The sequence below is a fragment of the Anopheles stephensi genome, chromosome 3 (genome assembly GCF_013141755.1).
Source record: "Anopheles stephensi strain Indian chromosome 3, UCI_ANSTEP_V1.0, whole genome shotgun sequence".
Lineage (NCBI taxonomy): Eukaryota > Metazoa > Arthropoda > Insecta > Diptera > Culicidae > Anopheles > Anopheles stephensi.
Window position 1 is genome coordinate 33,187,214 of NC_050203.1, and position 21,986 is coordinate 33,209,199.

The following is a 21,986-nucleotide window of genomic DNA, read 5'->3' on the forward strand; positions in this document are numbered from 1 at the left end:
AAAGTGAAAGAAAATGAAGAGAAATATTTCAAATTTCTAAAATTTCTGGTTCATGATCCTGTCCTGTCGATCTCGTGCATATCATGCAGAAGTTTTCATACACTGAAGAGTGTCTGAACGAGAGAGCGCTCAAGCTTCCTAAGTCCTAGGGCTATCGTCGAAAATGTGCTCATGAAGTCTTAGGTCCTTTCATCTACGATTTATCAGGCTCCTTTCGCCGAGCTCTTTCGGCAAGGCCGATTATACGAGGTCCCTTCAATGAGGCTGCCCCCGGGGCTCTTGGCGGCTGCCTGCTCTGCCCATTGTGTCTATAGACGTGTAAATCCGATTAGATGCAGTGTATGGTTTGGGATTAGTAGTAAAGCTTTGATAGTCTCTCTATATATCCTACAAGAAGATGACCTGTTTGCGAGATAATTATTCTGTTCACTTGTACGATCTCTTGATCTTAAGTTTGATTTTAATTTGATGATTTTAAATAAATGCTACTTCCTAATTGACTTCTTTGGCAGTTGGCAAATATTTGCAGTGTTTTAATATCAAGCTGACACACATTTTTAGTGTGCTATAAATATCTGTTCAGCAAGTACTAATATCTTTAGGAGCGTAGTGGACGGTTCGTTGGTGAGGCGATAGAGACGCAGATTTTCACTTGGCAAATCCCATCCAGAGTGTTTCTCCGTAGTGAGAAATTTCGATCCATCTACATGGTGTCAAATAGAATAGTAAGCCAGAAATGGCGAACATGACCTAGAAGGTTGTTAGGCCAATACGAACAAGTCAAGGCCCGAAAGAAGTATATCTTCAGTAAGGGATGTTTAACTAAAGTGAAACATGGAGTCACAGTCGGAGTTTTTCGACGGGTCATACGTAGAGATGAGAATGAGAATATTTTCTTTTCGGCAAATTTATTCACTCTTATCCCTTCTCCATCGAGATTCGATTCGTTTCACAACTCTTTTGAGAGGAGTTCTTAATAAGTTCATCCTGACACAACAACTTTTGCTAGTCGTTTTAATAAAAGTTCTGTGTGCTGGACTGACTGACAAGCTGGGGATAAAATTTACTCAATAGAGCCAGAAATAAAAATTTACCAAAAAATTTACAACCAAATACCACGTGAAGCTTCACAAAAGCTACCCGAACCGGTAATTTAACGGTTATTTCGAACGTATTCATCGCACCTTCTCCACCGGTGCTTGCTGAGCCCAATCCGAACTCGATCGATCAACCGTACACCGTAAACCCCCGTCCACCCGAGCTGTCACATCGACCGATATTCGCCAGACTGGCTCCTGTGTTTACCATTGTTTTCGCGTTTGTGGAGCGCCTTTTATCGCTTTTTATCCCGTGTTGCGAACCTCGTTGCCGTCGTCGTGGTCGCGTGAAACAGCGAAAAAGAGTGAAGCGGAACGATCGTCCTTCCGTTGCGGGATAACACATTCCACTGCGTCACCGTAACCGTGCGAAAGGTGCGCCAGGCCAGGCCGTAAAACTGCGACGAAAGAGAAACCTTTTCCACGAATGCACGCACGCACAGACACAACCATACACGCAGGCACAGCAAGTAGTGTGTGGTGTCGGGGTCTCGAGGTTTTCGTGAAGGGTGCCACAAAGGGGGTGGTGCTGGCAAGACGAAAGCAGTGCGTTCGGATAAGGAATTTTGTACGATAAGAAGTCGCTGACGAGAAGAAATTCGGCGGAGATAGCGCTGGTTTGTTGTGTGCATGCGTGTCTGTTTATGTGGGTACAACGGTGTGTGTGTGTGTATGTGCTGAGGGCTTCATCACTTCCTGTGTGTGTAGTAGGGTGGGCTCTCCCCCATCCATCGTACGCGATAAAAACGGAAAGAATAACCTGTACAGGAAGCCGAACCGTGAAGAACAAGAAGAACCCAATTGCTGTGTGGGCTCTTTGGAGTTCCCTTTCCGTGCGTGTGTGTGTGTGCGTACGTACGTGTGGTGCCCGAAGTGAGCGTGTATGTTTCTTTTCTATTTGTTCGCTCGCTTCTCACCCCTTTTGTACCACCCATCCATCCACCCCAGACCGCCCATCCTGTGCTCCGCGCATCGTCGCTCATTGTGAATGAAGTGGTTTGACAGCGGAGAAACGACGCATCGATTGCTGCGTATACGCGACGGAAAGATGCTGCCACCGTACTGCTCCTGTTTTTCCGCGGAATGATGGTCTTTTCCCAGTGGGAAGGGAAACGTGGGAAAGCGAGTGAGGGTGGTTGTGGAGCAAATGTCACCTCAGTGTTGTTGTTGTTGTTGTTGTTAGGAAAGTGGCAAGTCGGCCCTAGCAGCGGATAGCCGCAAAGGGTTGCCCTTTTTCTCCCTTGTTGGAGAGATGAATTTTTATTGGGTCATTTTTCCCATCCGCCAAGGAAAATGCTTGCGAATGTTCTCGCAGCAAACCGCATCTCGAGATGCCTCGGAGGCTGAGGTTTGAAGGCATCGAACGAGGGATGGGGTTTTGATTTGATTAAAATGCGAATTCATTTGCCTGTCGGTCCGGTGAGGTCCGTGCGAGCAGGGACACACACACCAATCAAGCGACCAAAACGTTCGGCTTTTCCGCAATCGTAATGGGCCCTGTTTCGTTTTGGGGTGGGTCGGCGGCGGTTGGGATTGGGAGGACAACCCGTCATCAGCAGGCAGAACCAGTTTCATCCCAATTTGTTGATGCGTGTGTGTGTGTGTGTGTGTAGTTGTCGGCGGACCGTCACCGTGGCCGTCGTGGACGTGTTTGTTAAAAATCGCGATCGATCGGATTGACGACGTCCCATCGTTGGGGTTTCATTTACACCACAGGGCATGACGACGATGGTGATCATGAATGATAGTGTGATGATTTGGTGATAAATAGCGCGGCCACGGATAGCGACGACGTATCCCCGCGCGTGCTGTTTGGTTGGTTAGGTGCTCACGGAACCGATGCGATGCTCCCGCCTAATCTATGCGTTCAATTGTTATTTTATCATTCTGTTTGCTACCATTTCCAACCACAAGCAGGCAGGCAGGCAGGCAAACAGACCGTGTGGTGTCGTCCGAAATAACAGCGAAGTGTGCGCTGATCGCCGTCAACGACTTCCCCGCGGACGCGAACGTGTGTATGTGTGCGCGTGCTGGTGATAATAGTAAACGAAACGGTACCGATAAAAGTGTTGGTAAGATGATTGTGTGATTTTACCCGTGTGTGGGGTTGAACCACAAAGAGGCGAAAAAAAAAACACGTGAATTAACACGCGCGAGATAGCGCGCGCGGTACGATTCGAGCAGTTTTGTAGTCCGCGGGCTACATACAGTCTCCCCAGCCAGCCGTCTGCGGGCACACAAACGGCACAACGGAACGGGTGTGTGTGTGTGTGTGTGTTAGTTAGTGGGTAGTGTGGCTAAAGATTAAAGCAAGCCGTGCAGTGAAAACACTCGCGTAATATCGTGACCGCAGATAGCAGCCAGCGCAGACAGCATCTTCCTCTTCGTGCGCCACATGGACCGTCTTTGTGTGGTCCGTTCGTGTGTGCGTGTGTGTAGTGTGCAAGATGATGATGAGGCTGGTGAAGTGTGTCCTGCCCGCTACTACTAGTCCCGTCCTACATTCGAAAGTGTAGACCTCCTGCGAAGCATACAAATGTTGCTTTACACCGGGACCATTCCACCCGCAACAGCTGATCGACGTCGACGGATGCACTTTCGCCGCTTGGTAGCGGAGGCGGTTCCAGGTGTGAACAAGGGCGGGAACCGGCGTACTACGGCACGGCTTACCGGAGTCTGAGAGCAGTCAAAATGACCGAATCGTTCCCGTCAGCGATTGGCGGCATCGGTATGGCCGCCATTAAGCAGCACCAGCAACAACAGCAACAACAACAGCAACAGCAACAGCAGCAACATCATCATCACCATTCCCATCCCCCCCATCATCAGGCCGCCATGTCGATCGAGAAGCTGGTGCGCGTGGGATATTACGAGCTGGAGAAAACGATCGGCAAAGGTAACTTTGCCGTGGTGAAGCTGGCCTCCAATGTCATCACAAACTCAAAGGTACGCATGTGGTGGAAACAGACACATAACCCTTGCCCCTAGTTGGACGGCAGAGGGGGTGAGGGGTTTGGATGGGGCAAAATTATAATAATTTCATCAATCATTGTATCATAAGTTGAGTTTGGGTTGAGTAGTAATGGAACTCGCTGGGTGTGTGTATGATAAATGAGGCAGAGATGTGCTGCTTGCAGAGATCACACATGATCGGGATGGTTTGGCAAGAGTTGGGCGTTTGAATATCCCCATACAGTTGGGTCGTTTTATCTTGAATGAAAAACCTCTGTATACATACAGTCCCTTTATTCTTGGTTATGTGTTATGAAGTTATCTTATGTGTTCTTCGATGTGTTATGAAGTCCCCTGTGAGCCTGTGACAGACATATTTAGATTGCAAACATTATATAATTTTACAGTTTCTGTAATTTTGTGGTACGTACAGGCAATCCATGTAAGGAAACATCGAAACCAGTGTAGGGAACAATTCAACCAAACTTATTAGAAACTTAAAGCAGCTTAGGAGAAATTTGCAATCATACAGGGGATTATGTTAAACAGTTAGGGAAACATTGCGTGGAATGTTACCATCGTTTAGGACATCAATCGCTTAACCTTAACAGCTCCATCGTTTGCAGATTGATGCACTCTTTGGTAGAAGCTTTACCCTATACTCTAGGGTTAATTTAAAAGCTGTGATTATCTTAAGTTAGGAATGCTAATTTATCCCACATAAGAGATGTTTACTTTGTCACCAAAGAGTACACCGATTTTTAGATAAAGATGTAAAGCGATTGGAGAAGCGTATAAAAAATAGTGTAAAAATTAATATAAATGACTCACATGAATTTTGGAATATAATTACGACGCCTCTAAGAAGAAAGATTTCAAGACTTCAAATCACAATCACAGTGCATTGTGGGCTACGATCTGCATTGGAAGGTCTCGCAAACTATTCAAGACAATTCCAAGTTGGCTGGTAGCAAATTGTGGTCAAATGATACAACCATGCCTCAACAGTATTAACATTTTCTGGGGTCTAGAATGTTTTAGTTAAATTTTAAGCCCTTATGTTTTCTCTAGAACTTTGGGGGAAACACGCTTCAGGCATTACAAGTAATAGAAAATGATCTTTCGTAATTTTAAATCATGTTTGTCAAATTCGACGTTGAGATGGAATTTAGCTATCTTTGATGTCGATAAATTTGAGCAAATATGATCGAGTTTGGTGGACCATATGGGCCAGTTACTGAAAGACCAGTGTGTTCGTTGAGTATTAGGCGTTTAATGAAAATATTTTCAACAAAGAGTACATTGAGCAGGTTGGCCTACCCTTCGAATGCGGTCACTCTGAAGTCCAACAAAATGTTGTGCCCATGATGCTCAGCTGCTATCGTTGGCCCAAGGGTAATTCAATGGCACACACAATGCCATTGGGGCGGGTGAAAATGATTCTATGTGTAATGAGGAGTTCAAATCGAACCGAAGGTTCATCATATCGATAAATATTGAGTTACCACGAAAAATAAACTTGATGAAAAGTCAGCTGAGTTAGTCAGAAACGCCCAAAGCAGCTAAAAGTCCGCTAAAAGAGCTACAGAATAGTCCATAATTGGACGAGCAATCTTGCTTCGGAAAAAAGGGGGAAAAAATCCCCAAAATCATCTCCGAGAATTGATTTTTTTTGGTTAGCGTCTGTGAGCTGGACTGCTGCTAGTCAAGTGTAAAAGTTATCTTAAAGCGTTTTTTTCCCGGAGGCTTTACCGCTTTTGTCAATATTTTTGACGGATGAAGAACGGATCATCTTTCGGTGCGATCGAAGTGTCAATTGAATGCTTGATTGCGGCTAAGACATATAATGCTTGTTTGACCGATCGTGAGTCACAGATAAGCAAACAGAGCAATGTTTGAAATTCGAAACTCCTATTATTATCACCTTCAATCAGGTTTAGCAGCTCATAATACATTATTTCCTACCTGGTCCCACCAAATCAAGATCACCATTTTAGTTTCTTGTGTCTTTTGGATATGTAGTCAATGTAATCATTTTCAACGTGACTTTCTAGACTTAATAGCAGAAAAAAACCAAAAGATGCGATATGGATGTTAAATATAAATAATTAGGCTTTGCCTTTTTTCTCTTATGTCTTCGGCAAATGTCTGGTACTCTCTGAAAATGACATATTCATCAGAGCGTAGGACAATTAATCTTAACCAGAATCCAAGAGCCCAAGACAGTAACGGCGCCGATCTATCTCTCTGGTATCGAATTCAATCCGTAGTTTTCATTAAGTTGGTTTTACTATAACGAGGTTCGGATTGGTCAAGAGCATTCGAGGATGTAATGTCAGAAGAGGAATTTGATATCCACAACGCTGGCAATTGGCCTGACTGGTCACTCATAACTGACAATAACAAAATCCCATAAATGCAAGCTTTTAGTGTAAGATTCTTCATAAATGGAATTTTGTGTCGTTCAACAATGCCCCCGTTGTAGAAATAAAGATATGCATCTTCTTCTTCTAGACTCAATTACTTGCCAGGTCATATGTTGGCCATCTGATGAATCTGGTGAAGAAGTCTGTTGGCCGAGATTACAGCGGCGCCAGACTTCACACGACTTGACCGGGGTTTAAATCCCATCCAGATCGCCTTCCCGTACGCAGTGCTGACTACTTTGCTACGGGTAAAATCAAGTCACAGAAAGCCAGAAATGGCAGGCCTAGACCTAGACCTCTCGAGGTTGTAGTGCCAAGGAAGAAGAGAAGTCCTGTTGTATTAAAATTAGGCTTACCGCAACTCGTCAATTCGTTTAAACATCTCTCCAAAACCCTTCAGAGTACAAGTAGAGATTGATGTAACAGAAACGCCCGTAAATCTTGTGTTAAAGCTCAACACCACGTTTCTACAACTTAAATTGTGCATCTAGCATAACATATTTATTGCTACATGGCTTTTAAGATGTTTCCATTCGAGTTAAACTAGAGATCATATTTTTACTGAGTAACTTGGTATCTCTTATGAATAAATAAGCTTGAAAATTATAAACGGATTTAAGGTTTAACAAAAACAAAACTACACTATTAAAAGAGTTTACGACATGCATTAGTGTTTTCGCCTATTCCCCTTATTGCAGGAGCTGGTGACATAAAACAAGACAATGCATAATCATAAAACCAAACCCATAATCTCCCGCTCCCCATCGCTCCCGGCGACCCGCGCACGAGGTTAAAGGTCATCCTGCCGGGATACAAAACCTTGAAGAGAAATTTGCTGCCCTTTCTACGAGAGTGCCCACCGGCCGCTAACTGGTTATGTGCCACCGGCAACGTGGCTCTAACTATCGCAGCCAGCAAACCTGTCTTCGGACGGCTCGAAAAGTGTCTTTAGTGCCAATGATCAGCCTAGGCCGGTTTTGAGCGGTGCTGACGATTTGCTTATTGATTAAACTGTAACTAGTTAGCAGCGTCTGCGTGCGTGTGAGTGTGTGAGAGAGGTTATCGTGCGCCTAGAGCATAGGTCCGGGTTAGTTGAAGCAAAGGTTGGCTTCTTTTTTTGTTAATTAAAAGCTTCCTGAACAACAAGTCCAACAGTCCACTATCGAAAGATAGTCGACAGCCTACCGGGGGCTACGTTTATCCAACTTCAACCCTGGAAAAGGTACCAAAGGTTGATAACGTTATCTGTTTTTGCACCCGACGATCTCTGGTGCCATCGGTCAGTAACGGACACTGACGGGGAGGTCTGTGCATCACTTCCACCATGTTCATCGGAAGCGAACATAAGCGTTTCTTGCCGTACGATGATTATGACAGGAGCGAACAATATTGGGGTGTAGAATTTGCCTCTAGCATAGCAATAATCACGTGCATGCTAACCGGATCCGACAGGGAACGGTGTCTGTCTAGACGGCCTCTAATATCAGCTGATGAAACTGTGGCACAAAGCTGTGCTGTGACGTGTTAATTGTTATCGCAAACACTACCGACTTGAATGCTTGTTTTATGTGTCTTTGGCATTGGTGTTTGTTGTTTTGCCGTTTTGCGACATCATTTGGCCCTCGGCTGGGCCTTGCTTTCGGTATCAAAAGCACAAGCATCTTCCATCCATTACAGTTCCATTGTGAAATTATTGAATCCCGGCCATCATTGACCGGCCCGGCCATATCCATCAACCGGAATCGATCTGCTGGTGGTGGGGGGCACTCGTTTTTCGGACTCATTTCTTTCCGATTCCGACTGTGGTACCTGGATTGGATTGGATCCAACTGTTTGGAGGACACATCGCTGAGCTTAAACATCGATCGTACCGAGGTGTGTGTGCATGTGTGCTTTGCTCCCCCGCAATCGGGTAAAATGACGAACGCTTCGTAGCAGGTAGCAGCCCTCGAAATAATGCACCATTTGTGTGTTAGCATCATGGGGCCGAGGACGAATCGATCAGCAGTGGAAAGTGTACAATACGCGCGTCGTCACGACTGCCCCCCTCGGGGGCCGAAGGATATGCCAAACCCGCACCGATGCAATTCCGGTGTCCATGTGTGTCTGCAAACACACATGGCGAGAGAGAGAGAGAGAGAGAGAGAGAGAAAGCGAGAACCTGCCAAAGAACCAGCAAAACTCGGGTCCCGGACTTGTAGAAATAGGTAGGAAATGGTGAACTTTTAATGACCTAAAAATGAAGGAAATCCATCTATTATGGTCAACCGGCACCAGCACCAGGACATTCTCCCTTGTCCGCTGGACTTTTTTTTCCTTCGCTCACTGTACCGTGTTTCCGATTGGCTTATAAATACAGAACGCGCGGAGGCTTGACTGGAAGTTTAAAATGGGACCAATCGAAAACGAGCCTCCATACGTCGGACTGGACGTGATCCCCGCGGGGGGGGGGCGAAAGGAACCCGACGGTGTGGAAATTGTGTAACTGGATGGTTTGTGTAACTGCCACTGTCCCAAGACTACTTGCTGACCTGCGACGTAGCGTAATCTGAGTTGATGACGACAAACCAGGGGGTCGTCCTCGTTCCGGGGCCTCTCATGACCCACCATTATGACCCATAAACGGTATACTTCCGACACATTGTTGTGCAAAACGGACATTTGCGCGCGCTGTCCGGCAAGTCCTTGTTTAGGACTCCTCGCGGACCACCGTCCAATTTTATGCCCTGGGACAGTTTAAAATAAGTCGCTCTGTCGCAGGTTCGGCCTCGGATGTTGCATGTGTATGTGTGTGGGGTGTGGGATAAGGGCCAAAGGAAGGACAAGGGGTTGAAAGTATTTGCATTCATTTTGCCCGATTTGTGCTGCTTTGACCTCACGGTTTTACCGGTAATGAGGCGCGAGCGGCTGGCTGGGTCGAATCAGATGTTGTGAATAATTTATCCGCACAAACACGGTCCTAGCCGTCCGGCCGTCCCTATCATCCCCTACACTCTTGAGGAGCAGCACCGGTCGGGAGAAGTATCCGCGCTTTATTGACATAACCCACCGACCTCGATAATAAATAAGGAAACATAAAAAAAAACGGTTTAACGTTTTACGAACTCCCGACCAAGTTCTTGCCGTCCTAACGCATTTTTTGAACATTGCGGGTTCGTCTTTATTTCATGTCTACCGATGCCCTAAAGCTAACGCCAAAACTCTTTCGTTCCTTTTTTTTTTCTTCTGTGCTCGTCGCGCGATTCGCTCTTCCGCGCTAGGTTGCAATTAAAATAATCGATAAAACGTGTCTGGACGAGGAGAACCTGGCGAAGACGTTCCGCGAAATATCGATACTGAAGGTGTTACATCATCCGCACATTACGCGCCTGTACGAGGTCATGGAGTCACGCAACAAGATCTACCTGGTGACGGAGCATGCGGCCCAGGGCGAGATATTCGATCATCTGGTCGCGAACGGGCGCATGAGGGAGGAGGAAGCGGCCCGCATCTTTTCGCAGATTGTGGCCGCGGTCGACTACTGCCACCGGAAGGGGATCGTGCACCGGGACCTGAAGGCGGAGAACGTGCTGCTCGACACGGAGATGAACGTGAAGCTGGCCGACTTTGGGTTTAGCAATACCTTCGTCGAGGGCCAACCGTTGCGGACGTGGTGCGGGTCGCCACCGTACGCGGCGCCCGAAGTGTTCCAGGGCGTCGAGTACGATGGGCCGAAGTCGGACATCTGGAGCTTGGGTGTGGTGCTGTACGTGCTCGTGTGCGGTGCCCTCCCGTTCGATGGCTCGACCCTGCACGATCTGCGCAGTGTGGTGGTGGCGGGCAAGTTTCGCATACCGTTCTTCATGTCGCAGGAGTGTGAGCAGCTGATACGCCACATGCTGGTGGTGGAACCGGAGCGGCGGTACACGCTAAAGCAGATTGCTCACCACCGGTGGCTCGAGCAGTACAATTCCATTCCGATGCTGGAAGCGGGTGACTGTGGGATGATGGGTGTGGGAGGCGGCACGGTCATAGGGCAGGTAGCGCCACGTGAGTCGGAAAATTTGGACACGGTCGTGATGACGCATATGCTGCAGCTGCCCGGACTAACCGCGGACATGATTGCGCAGTCGGTGCACGAAAGCCGGTTCGACCATATCTACGCCATCTACAACCTGCTGGTGGACAAGCTGCGGCAGAAGCGGAAGGAGAAGGGCCGGCTGCAGCATCACGCCAGCCTGGCGTACTCGCGCTCCCGCAAGACCAGTATTACGACCGGCGTGGTCGATCGGACCGAGGTCATCAAGAACGATTCGCTCGAACGGTTAAGCCCGCTGACGAGCGTCGGCTCAACCATACTGAACATATCATCCGGTTTGGCCGGAACGGAGGAGCTGGAGAAGTACGATCTGGAGACGGGCGCATCGACGGCCACCACACCAACCGCCTGCTCGCCCGGCACGGCCAAATCGTCGGAAGCGACGACCGCCACCGGCGACCATTATCTGTTCCCGCCGAGCTGTGCGAACGGTGCGGGTGGCAATACGCGGCGGCACACGGTCGGGCCGGGTGATGTGGCCCACGAGCAGGTGCTGGTGAACCCGAACGTTGTGCCGATCAGCTTCAAGATCGGTGGCGCCGGACACGAACCCACGGTTCCGCCGACACCGAACGTACCGATCAACATTCCATCGCTGCAGAACCAACCGGTACACAATCTGACCATCAAGGATCAGCATCTGCTGAAGCCGCCGACTGTGATGGGTGCAAGTGAGTATAAATTGTGCGGATCGGCACCACCCGGTGGGGCTGTTAATATCATCATCACCCTGCCTTTCTCCTTCTTTCAGCAAGCTCCTTTGGACGCCGGGCATCAGATGGAGGAGCAAATCTGCAAATCTACTACCCTTCGTCCTCTACTAACTTCCACGATCAACATCATCCACACCAGCAGCAGCAACAGCAGCAGCAGTCGCAGCAGTCGTCCCATCAACAGCAGTCGCAGCAATCGCAAACACAGCAAGGCGTGGACGGGTCAGTTCCTGCCTCCCTTGGACCGCTCGGTGGTGGTGTAAACAGTTCCGCCATGATCATGGACCACGTGATGCTACAGACGCCCAACAGTGAGGGAACTGATGATTCGAACGATGAAATACAGAGGTACAGTAGCGAAAGCACCGTGTTTCGACCCCATGATCCGTCAGTGTTCAGATGGAAAAAAAGAGACCCCATTTTCTCTTTTTGCCCACCGAATGATGATCGCTTATCAAAAATGCGTCAGCAGAGGTTGTACAGAATGGGTTTATTTGTATTTTTTCGGGGTTCGTTCGTTCGTTCCTTCTCGAAACCGGCACTTCGGCGATGGATACATTTTTTTCATTTTCGTTTTCAAAATCTAGCTGTTGATACTGTGTTGCGTGCCCTTGAATGGAACGGTACGCACTTGGCCGGAGGGCGTACATTTAAAATCAAACCAAACATACGCACACACACACGATGCTGTACGAGGCGGACACACTTTGTTTAGATGGAGCTTCCCATCCGGAAGACCGTACGAGACCGCTCGTGACGTGTAACGTCCGCTGCCCGGCTTGTTTGTTTGCTTTCTTCCATGCCTTTACCCGTTCGGACGTTTTCGATTTTTCCCTACAATATGTGCGTAACAATCAGACTCGCGCGTGTGTGTGTGTGTGTTTTTATTTGGATTAGTTTTGACTTTAGAAACAGCAGATGTACGCACATTGTGATAAAAGCAATGGTTTCACTTATCTCTCTCGCACTCGAAAAAAAAAACGACAAAACGACCGTAAAGCTAACAAGACAAGATGGATTAAAATCCTTAACGCGTCCGAGCAAATGATGTAAGTTTGATCGATGGCGATGGCCTGCTTGTAACGGCATGTTTTAACTGGATTTGCTTAAATGAAGTGCGCTGTAGCGTGGCCAGAAGCGGGCCGCATAATCAGAACGCCAGTACAAGCACGTACGTGCCTCTGCACGGCGGTAATCCTTCGCATTCGCGTTATGCATGCACCCGCCAAGAGGGATCGAGAAAGCGAGGAGCAGTCACACAAACGTGGCGTGGTGTCGAAAATGAATTCCATTTCCGTGAAACAAACCGCAGCGGACGCCCTTTTCGGATGTAAATGATGCTCGTTGCGAATAGGCAAAGATGAAGCCCCGGAGATGGTATAGTAATGGGGGAGCCGCCTGCTAGAATCGGGAAATTATGCAACCCGTGCTGCTCTGTTGTTCGATTGTCGCGCCCGATAGCTTTACAACGTTCGGTTTCTTGTTTGCTTTTTCCTGTAGATACATGCATGGGCGCGGTTGCACCAAGCGCCATACCGTCGGTTGCACCGATGATCTATCCGCCGGCAATGCGTCACCGATGGAACCACCGCAGGCCCACTCTCCCGCACCCTCGTCCGGTGGCGGTGTTAGCGGAACGGCGGCTGGTGGTGGTGGTGGTGGCGGTGGAGGAGGAGGAGGCCGAACTCGACGTACCGGTCTGCTGACCGTCATGGAACGTCCGCCCGGTAAGTTTGGGTTGGGGTGGGGGGAGGAATCGCGAGGCAGTCCCGCCAGCAAGATTTGGGATCACGTGTTCGCTAGCTGTGGGTACACACTTTGGGATCGATGTGTTTGAGTTTTAGATTCTTTCTACTGTGCCCTCTCTTTTTTGTTTGCATGTCGCTAAACTATTGCGCTCTAGCTCAGCAAAGTAAGGTACTCTTATTCTGTAACTGTTGTGCACGCACGATTTGTTTTTCAAATTATTGTACTGAGCTGAACTGTTTCAAACTTGAACCCTCTTACTTCCTTTTACATCATTCCGTTTGTTTGTTTGTTTGTTTTCGTTGTATTAATTAAGTGTGAGCTCTAGTTTAGTGGAACCCTTTTCCCTTTCCTTCCTCTTGGTTAATTTTCTTTTTAGCCGTTTGTTTGATTTTTAAAACCAATTTTATTTTTCGCCATTGCCTTTTTTCCTCCCTTTTTCTTTTCTTCCCTTTGTTTTTCTTTTTTTATTTTTTCCCGCGTGTAAATACGATTTGTTTTTATGGCTGTGAAACGCAAAACATGTGCATCAATATTTGTGCGCTGTACGACAACAACGGAAAAAAACCACACCGAAAATCTCTCTGCAAACAAATTCGCGAAACACAAACACACAATTTGATACAAACGCACACACACACACACACACCTTGGCTACAATGGTGTGACACAGTGATAAGCCCGGACCTGATACGGGAGGTGGAAGCGCGCATGAACCGAGACTATTTGCCACCTTCGCTGTTGTCGTCTGCGCCGGCCCCGTCGCCGGGTGCCGGACCCAACGGCAGCGGTCCGTCCGCACCGTCCGTCTCGAAGCACGAACCAGCCGGACCGTCGGTACTGTCGCCAGCGTCGATACAGGCACCGCCCACCTTCCAGCAGCATCCTGCGGCACATTGCCATTCGAGCCTGGCAGCAGGTGTGTTGGGTCCGGCCGGTCAGCCGGTTCCGACGCCACCGCCGGCCCATCAGCAGCTGCAACAGCAGCCACCGCAGCAAACGGTGGTACAGTCGCAGATCTGTAACAGACGGTACGCCACCCGCACATGTAAGCTTCCGACGGTACAGGAAATTGGTAAGTAGTAGCGGCCGCCGATGCGGCGGCTGACGATCGGACGGTCGGCAAAACGGAACCGCTTTATCACACGTGGAAGAATGGAACCCGAAACACTCGCCGATTAACCCGACCATTTCGTATATGCCGGACCGAACGGGACAGCAAACCATAGCCATCACATTAACACATTCATTAAGCTGCGTTATTCCTTCCTTTTTCGAACCTCATTAGATCGTAACAGTAGGCGCTATTTAGTGTTTTAAGATTTATTGTTTCGTTGGTTACCGGTAGAGTAAGGTGTTATGTGTCTTGCACGCTTTATCTCATGCTTGTGTACTAGTTCTGTAGTAACGTGTGCGTTAAACCAAATAGTCTAATTTTAGAGAGAAATCTGGACCTTGCTTACCAGCTTAACCGGGGCTCTAGCCGTCCCAATTCAAAAGCCTTTCGAGTCCTTGGCCGCTTATGATACAAAATGAAAGGAGTGGCAATCTGTCTCTGGGTCTATTCCCATATCTATGGTTTGGAATTAATATTTGCTGCTATAGAGGAGCATTGGGAGAGTTGGTAGTCTCTAATGAAACACCTAATTTCAACCAGCTGATGACTCCCTCTGATCGCTCCTCGTGATCTATAGGGTGAGCTCTTATGAAGACTAAAAGTATCAAATCCTTGCATCATCGGGTTTCCTCATTGGAGTTCCTCCATAACAATCAGCTCAGAAATTACTCCGAACGGTTATGAATTCATATTGCAATAGCTCTAAAGTCAGTCTATTTGGTTAACGCACACGCTAGAAAGCTCATCCAAACATAGTTTCGCTTAGCACATATATCATTTCCCCACCTTCGTCATAGCTGTTCAAGCGAACCTTAATCGCCGCGATTGCTTGTCTCTCATTTACCAGGCCGCTACAGTCCGGTACGCCGTGCGTCCGAAGGTTCCCGCATAACGTCCCAGTTCCAGGGCCCGTTCCAGGAGTGTCAACAGCTGCAGAAAGGTTTGCACGCCGCCGCGATAGCAGCCTCGCAGCAGCAGCGCAACAATCTGCTCATCACGCCCAGTCCTCCACTGGCGGACAATTCCGTCAGCTTGCCCGGTTCACCGATGCACTGCAAAGCGTTCGTGCAGGACGATCGCACAACCTACCCGGACATAACCGTACCGAACGATGTGATGCTTTCCCTTGTGCCGGGGCTGGAGAAGTTGGTGCAGGAGAACCGGCTGCCGATCGAGGCGGCCAACAGCATCCTGAACACACGCACAATGCCGTACGAGGTCGGTCACCAGCTGGGGCTGGTGCGGGGCGGAACTGTTGGGACGGTGTTGACCGGTGGTGGTGGTGCGGGTATGATGGGTGGAACGCTGGATGCAGGCCTGAATCTGTTGCAGTTACAGCACAGCCAGAGTGTTTCACCGCTGAATGCGACGCTACGGCATGGTGGTGGTGGTGGTCTGGCTGGATCTGGCTATCCCATGGCCGGACGGCCTACGGGCTTCCCGATGGGAGGTATGCAGCCGAGTTACGTAGGCGCGGGAGGAGGAGGAGGAGCTGGGGCCACATTCGGTGCGTTTGGCAATAATCCGTACGGGTTCCCGAATCTGATTGCCGGAATGTCGCCGGTGAATGCTGCCTCCAGTACGGGAATGTGCCATCTGTCCGGTTTGGAGTACGCGGGTAGCAATAGCAACAGTGGATGCCCGTCGCCCGTTTACTATGCCAGCGGCTGCTCCTCACCGATCCTGCCCGGACCACCGGCCTCGATCGTCAGTGGATGCAGCGGGAACATGGGCAGCGCCAGCGGGACCGGATCGGCGAGTGGTGGAGCTGCATCACCGATGCATCAGATTACGCGCGGCCTCAGCACATTGAACACGGGTGGTGGTGGTGGTGGTGGTGCGGGCAGTATCACGATGGCGGGTGGTTCCATTACCCGTGGCACGTCGTCCGCCGCTGCATCATCCTTCCCGTCCGTCGCCTGTAACGAACCGCTCGATCTAAGCATGGACATCGTGAACAGTGTGGAGATTGATTTTTCCGGCCGGATAGTGGCGGGCTGCTACTCCGGCGCCACCACCCCGGTTAACTACTTCGATCCGAAGAACTACGGGCTGTTGCCACCGCCACCACCGCAAACGATGCGTATCTCCGCCACGCCACCGACATCGCCGAACAATCTTTGCATCATACAGGAGGAACATTCGACGGGCGCGTCGGGGTCGGCACCGTTCAAGAGCCATTCGGCAAATGCATCGCCGGAAGATCTTAGCTTCCAGCACACGCACCCACAGATCTGTCTGACCGATGTGCAGGGCAGCGAGATCACGCTGGTGGCGCTGTCCGACTCCAGCCACGGCGACAGTGACGATTCGCTCAACTGCCAGACGGGCAGCAGTGCGACGACGAGCGGGCTCGGCTTTTCGGGGCTGCTCATCACGGAACCAGCGAGCGATATGCCTTCGATAACGCGCGGTGTCGGGCGGAAGGCAAGCCTGGACACGGAGAACAACTCCACAGCGACAACCACCTCGGCCAAGCTCGATGCGTCCGACATGAGTGAATCGTACGTGCGGCGGGGCAGTGACAAATCGCTCGGCTTTAGCGATGACAGCCTGAGCAACGATTCGAACCACTCGAACCTCTCGCCCAGCCAGGAACCGTCGGCCGCCAGTTCGGGGTTCAAGAGTGCGGACTCGAACTCGGAGCAGGACGGTGCGCGCCTGAGTCCGGATTCGCTGTGCGACAGCTCGAAGCACAGCTCGGACGAGTGTTACGAGTTGCCGCTGCCGCAGGAATGTTCGTCGCTCGATTCGGTGCGCATACTGGAGATGGTGAAGCGCACGCTAGACTCCACGATGCCACCGAAGGGTTGCGTGTACGGTGTGGCGGGTGGGAGCGGATACGGGGCCAGCAAAATGGTCGGTGCAGATCCGAACAGCAACAGAGCGGCTGGCACGGGCATTGCGGGCGATGAGGCTGGGGGAAGATCGCATCAGCTGACGGGTAACGGCGGTGATGGCGCAAGCGGTCCGTCCAGTCGGAACGGTTCCGGTGCGGATGCGCGCTCGAACCTTAGTCTGGAGTTTTCTGGCGGGCTGCAGATCGAGCTGCAGGTGTACGAGGGCCGCAACAGCAAGGACAGCAATACTAGCAAGGGCATTAAGCTGCGGCGGATCTCGGGCGATCAGTACGAGTATGGGAAGCTCTGCCAGCAGCTTATCACCTCCCTGACGGTGTAGAGACGGAATCGAGTGTTTAAGTTAATGGATTTTTAGTGATTTTTTTTCTACTTTCTTCTGTTAAATGCAATCTTTAGTACGAATTATCCGGAAAACGCAACATGCGTTTAGCAGCAGCACACACACACACACACACTTCCGCCAAACATGTTGCGGATTGATTGTAACAATGTTTTAATCTCACCGGGTTACGATTAGTTCAATTGTTCTCTTGTGGAAACAAGACTAATGGTTAAGACGCGCCAGCCGAGGCCACCGTGCAGGAGTAGTATTTGGTTCGTTAATTTATTAGGCTTATCATTTTAAACCCGATTTCAGACCAATTTTATAGCTGCCTAATGGGCCGGGACGAGCCCGAGACCAGCAGCACTAATAGGTATGCCTTAATTTTGCCGCCGCGGGTTGACGAGGATCGCCGTTCGCCTTTCTTTGCCCGTTCGCCCGCATTCCCCGCAAATAGTTCAGTAGCTAGATTGTATCCTTGCTCGTACGTGTATAGTATTGTTAATGGTTAAGCAACGTGGTAGCAGCGTATCGGTACGTACCGATGACCGGGGCAGCAAGCGTGTGTGCTGGTGGACGACGACGGTGTGTTGCTCCCTTCTCAAGAGTGTCGCTAGCAATATTTTGGGGTAGCCGTTTCAGCAAAACCGATGTGACAGTGTTGTTGATTTGTTTAAACACACAAAACAAAACTCATTAGAAATTGGTTGAACCACACACGGGCTTAGTAAGAGAAGGGACAGGTTAGGCAAACTTAGTTATGACTTTCACCCTCAGCAGCAGCAAACCTTCTTGCGAGTAGACTGGCGTAGACAACCACTCAGTTGCAGCCGTTCGCCACTCTCGAAGACTCTTTACTCTATCGGTTGAGGTTTGATCGATGCTCAGCTATCTAATATGTTGTGTTCAAACGAGACGGCCGCAACGGTTGTGCTGCATTCGTTGATACAGAGACGTTCCATTATAGCAAAAGAAAGGTGCAAGTGTCCTACTACTACTTATACTATGTCGTGTCGTGTATGATCGGTTCTTCTGTAAGCTGTCGAACAAGTGTGCGTGTTTGCGTCTCAAGACGAGCCTTACCGCTCGTCGATCGTTTTCTATTTTCGTTGTTCGTTGTACGTTGTTCGCCGTAAAGTTTAGGTCTTAGATAACTTAGGGCAAGACTAAAGGGGCGCGAAGCGAAGCACTAACTATACATTCGAAGAAGAACGGAGACACCGGTGCCGTTTGTAAATGCAGTCGGTGTGTGCGTGCGCGACAGAGAGAGAGAGAGAGAGAGGGAGAACAAGTAGCGCGTAGGGACTAACAAAAGGGGAAACAAATCCATTCTGATAACCGTGTGATGTGATGTGTCCTGGATCACAAAACTGAACCAATATGTGCAATTTCTACAAGCGAATACATTCCAAATGTTTGTGTGTGCGTGTGCGTGTTACAATGATGCTCGTGGTGGTGTAGTGGTGGTGTTGATTGAGTGATGATGCAAACTGAAGGATCAAGGCGTTAAAGGATAGTAATTTCAAATGCAATGGAAAGAGAAGATGTTAAGAGACAGAGACGGAGGACAAAAGCAAACGGACATTCCTTATTTAAGTGGCTTTTGCGTAAAATCGTCAGTCCCCCTCCCCCGGACCAGGTGATCCTTCTTACAATTATGGGCCCAATCCACCTCTATAATGACATGAACTGGATATCCTCAGAAGTAAAAGCGAAATCATAAGGAACATTAGAATATTTGGCGTCACTGCTGCCTACTAGTAGAGCAGCCAATGGGAGTTAGATACTATTTTTAAGCGAGGCGTTTTCTCTGTCACTAATAGCCACATCGACAACGATGAAGCTTGTCAGCTCTTGAAAGCGCTATTTTTTACGATGGTACGACGATTTTAAGCCTGAAGGGCTCTGTGGCGCTATTGATGAAAGCCGAATGAAACGATCTATGTCTGAGCAATCGCTTAAAATCGACATACGTATAGGGCCTAGAGTCCTCCTCTTCTGTTTTATTACTGGGGATTTCCTTCTTGTTTATCGCTTTTCGAATATCCATAACTTCGAGCATATTTCGTACCACTTTCTGAAATGTAAGAGTCGAATACCTTGGGTAACTGCGAATCCTCATCAACTGCGATGAAGAATGGCAATTGGTCTACGCGTCGGGTACGACCTATGGAAGCCCAACTCTATCAAAGATTATCTAAAACGTTTTTTTTATAGCTGAAGGCGACCCTGGGTAGAATCAAGTAACAGGAACCAGAAATGGCAGGCCGAGACCTCTCAAGGTTGTAGAGCCAAGAAAGAAAGAAGAAGGCGACCCTTATTCGCTTGTCGAACAAAGACGACTTCAAACCTCATTCGATCAATCGGACCCAGCTACTAAGGGTATCAGCTTTCCATTTTCGAGTCCTTTCGGAATTACCAGAAGAAGGAAATCTGTATCGACTGTTAGCCGAATACTCTTTGCGTTGCGATTAGTGTTGGTTCAAGTAGCTCTTCTTTAAAGCGAAGAGGGCAACTGCACACTAACATGTGTGAGGTGAGCTCCGCACTCACTGAGCGCGAAGAGGTCGAAGAGTGCGAAGAGCTACTCTTTTGAAATCGAAGAACGCGCTCAGAGCCCTCATTTTATTCAAGATTTCATGAACAGATCGTTTCCGGCGCAAGCGTCATCGACGCCATCTTGGCTTGTTAGAGGATCAACGGGTCCTGCTTAACTGATCCTTTGGAACGGGGTCTGACTACGAACAAGTATTCCTATAATCGCAATCAATGTAGTTGCAATTCTGATCTTTGGATCCTTGGTGGCAGGAGCTTTCAGCATGAGGAAGATTAGTACTTATCCCCCCTTAATCACATCAGTTCCTGCGCTTACTTCGCCATGAGCTCCGGGTAGAGTACGAGACATATGCTCTTGCGCGTTGAGCTCTACATTTTCTTCGACCACCAAATTCTTGTCACAGACCGTTCGAAGGCTCTTACTTGGCCACTGTGTATGTATAGGCAGCCACTACAAAACCAGACAGCATCAAACCACACTCAGAGCAATCGGAGAATCGGTGTTTGTGGGGCAACATTGTAAAGCATTAAGAAGAGATTTATATATTTATTGATGGGGGGGGGGGGGGAGGAGGAGGGGGTATAGTCGTGCCGTGAGGAACTACACTAGTGTGTCCCTGGCTGACGCCGAAAAGCTATTCCAGCCAGCCACACCTCTATTACCCTATACTAAGCTGTGGTAAGTCGTAGCGAGCAACAGCGCATCAGCACAAATCAACACTAAAAGTAAAACACTTACTAAAACAAGATTAAGCATTACAACATGAACCAATACACGTAAGCAAAACCCGTCTGTCTGTCTGTAAACCCCCCCTTCCCCCGTAAAACATTCGATAGGGTAGTGTAGAATAGCTAACAAAACAAATCCGTATCAGCCCGGCAGCGTCGATTTAGAAGTCGTCCAATGTCGTTGGCTGAGTTGCGTTACGGGGAGGATCAAAAAGCAAAAGGCAAAGGATAAAGTGCAAATAGATGTTGATGATGATGGAGGGGAAACAATTCCCAGATATGTTCCGTGCCCAGTTGTGGACATGGGAAAGCGAATGGAGAGCAAACCCGTTTGGCTGCAGGAGGAGGTTGCACTGGAGGAGAAAACAAAAACATTCGCATGTAAGTGATTAGGTTTAGCCTACATATATTATACAAAATGCATACTAAAATAGCTCGATAGTGGCTAGTATTTCCATATTGAACTCTGTACTGCGTTTACTATTTGACTACCAACTGAAAGCAAGAAAAAAAGACAGCCACCCACAAACGATGGATTATGGTTAAATTAGTGAGTAAAGGAAGCAAAAGCAAAACCAAGAGCAAAAACCACACAGAAATACACCAACCAACCAACCAACCAGCGCCCGTAAACCGTAGAGCAGAAAGCGAAAGCAAAAAAATTAAAAACTAAACTAATAACGACGGACGGACGGACATTATCTGCAAACTCGCTAGCAACTCGCTACAGAAAAGTCGGCCCACAACTACTACTGCATACAACAGCTAACTACTAAATCGGATTTCTCAATACTTTGCGCAAACCGTAACCCCGGGCCCCACGCAACCAGACAAGGCAGGCAGGCGAAGTGTAAGGGAGAAAGCATTAGTTGTAGAAAGTAACCACAACACACCTGCAACAAAAGGAAAACAACTACACCCACAAATCAAACCACATACAAACAAACAGTTGAACAAGTTTATCATTAAAAGACTGCTGTGATTTTAACGTAATAATGAATAAATGATATAGAAAAAGTAGCATTTTGTGGGAGGGAGGAACGCCAGTAGCTGTCAAAAGACGGATGACAACCGGTTCTCTTTCAGGTTGGAGGACGTTCTTTCGTCCAAGGATATCGGACCCCGAAACGTCCTTGTTCTTCCAATTCTTTTTGTGGTGCTATGGACATAGTCTAGCCAAGCAACCCTGTGTGAAGAGACTTCATCGACTAGTGATGTGTAAATTGAGTCAGAATGAGTGAGTGACTCTAAAGCTTTGCAATGCATTAGATGATTTAAATCATCACGAAGAGTTATTTCAAATCGCTTGTGATTTAACTCTCCGTTCCTACTCCGTGCCACTCACCCTCTGCGTTCTTACTCACTCAATACTAGTGATGGGAATTACCA

General features: G+C 48.7%; 1 protein-coding gene across 3 annotated transcripts; it reads left to right on the plus strand.

Annotated features, from left to right (window-relative positions):
• Positions 1 to 1,265: 1,265 nt before the first annotated feature.
• Positions 1,266 to 21,617, plus strand: LOC118509571. 3 transcript variants are annotated; one of them, XM_036050335.1, is made up of 7 exons: positions 1,266 to 1,472; positions 3,012 to 4,043; positions 9,736 to 11,224; positions 11,305 to 11,614; positions 12,767 to 12,993; positions 13,686 to 14,087; positions 14,977 to 21,617. In XM_036050335.1, the coding sequence occupies exons 2-7, from the start codon at positions 3,789 to 3,791 to the stop codon at positions 17,307 to 17,309; spliced, it is 5,016 nt and encodes a 1,671-aa protein (XP_035906228.1). In that variant the 5' UTR covers positions 1,266 to 1,472; positions 3,012 to 3,788; the 3' UTR covers positions 17,310 to 21,617. The 3 variants fall into 3 exon arrangements, with proteins under 3 accessions (XP_035906228.1, XP_035906226.1, XP_035906229.1); XM_036050333.1 differs by having other exon boundaries at positions 3,015 to 4,043; XM_036050336.1 differs by lacking the exon at positions 13,686 to 14,087 and having other exon boundaries at positions 3,015 to 4,043.
• Positions 21,618 to 21,986: the final 369 nt, after the last annotated feature.

Bases quoted from the DNA above. Each gene is read 5' to 3' on its own strand.
- LOC118509571 (XM_036050335.1), top strand. From the start codon at position 3,789: ATGACCGAATCGTTCCCGTCAGCGATTGGCGGCATCGGTATGGCCGCC. The intron at 11,615-12,766 runs GTACAGTAGCGA...TTTTTCCTGTAG, and splicing joins TCGAACGATGAAATACAGAG to ATACATGCATGGGCGCGGTT. The intron at 12,994-13,685 runs GTAAGTTTGGGT...GGTGTGACACAG, and splicing joins CGTCATGGAACGTCCGCCCG to TGATAAGCCCGGACCTGATA.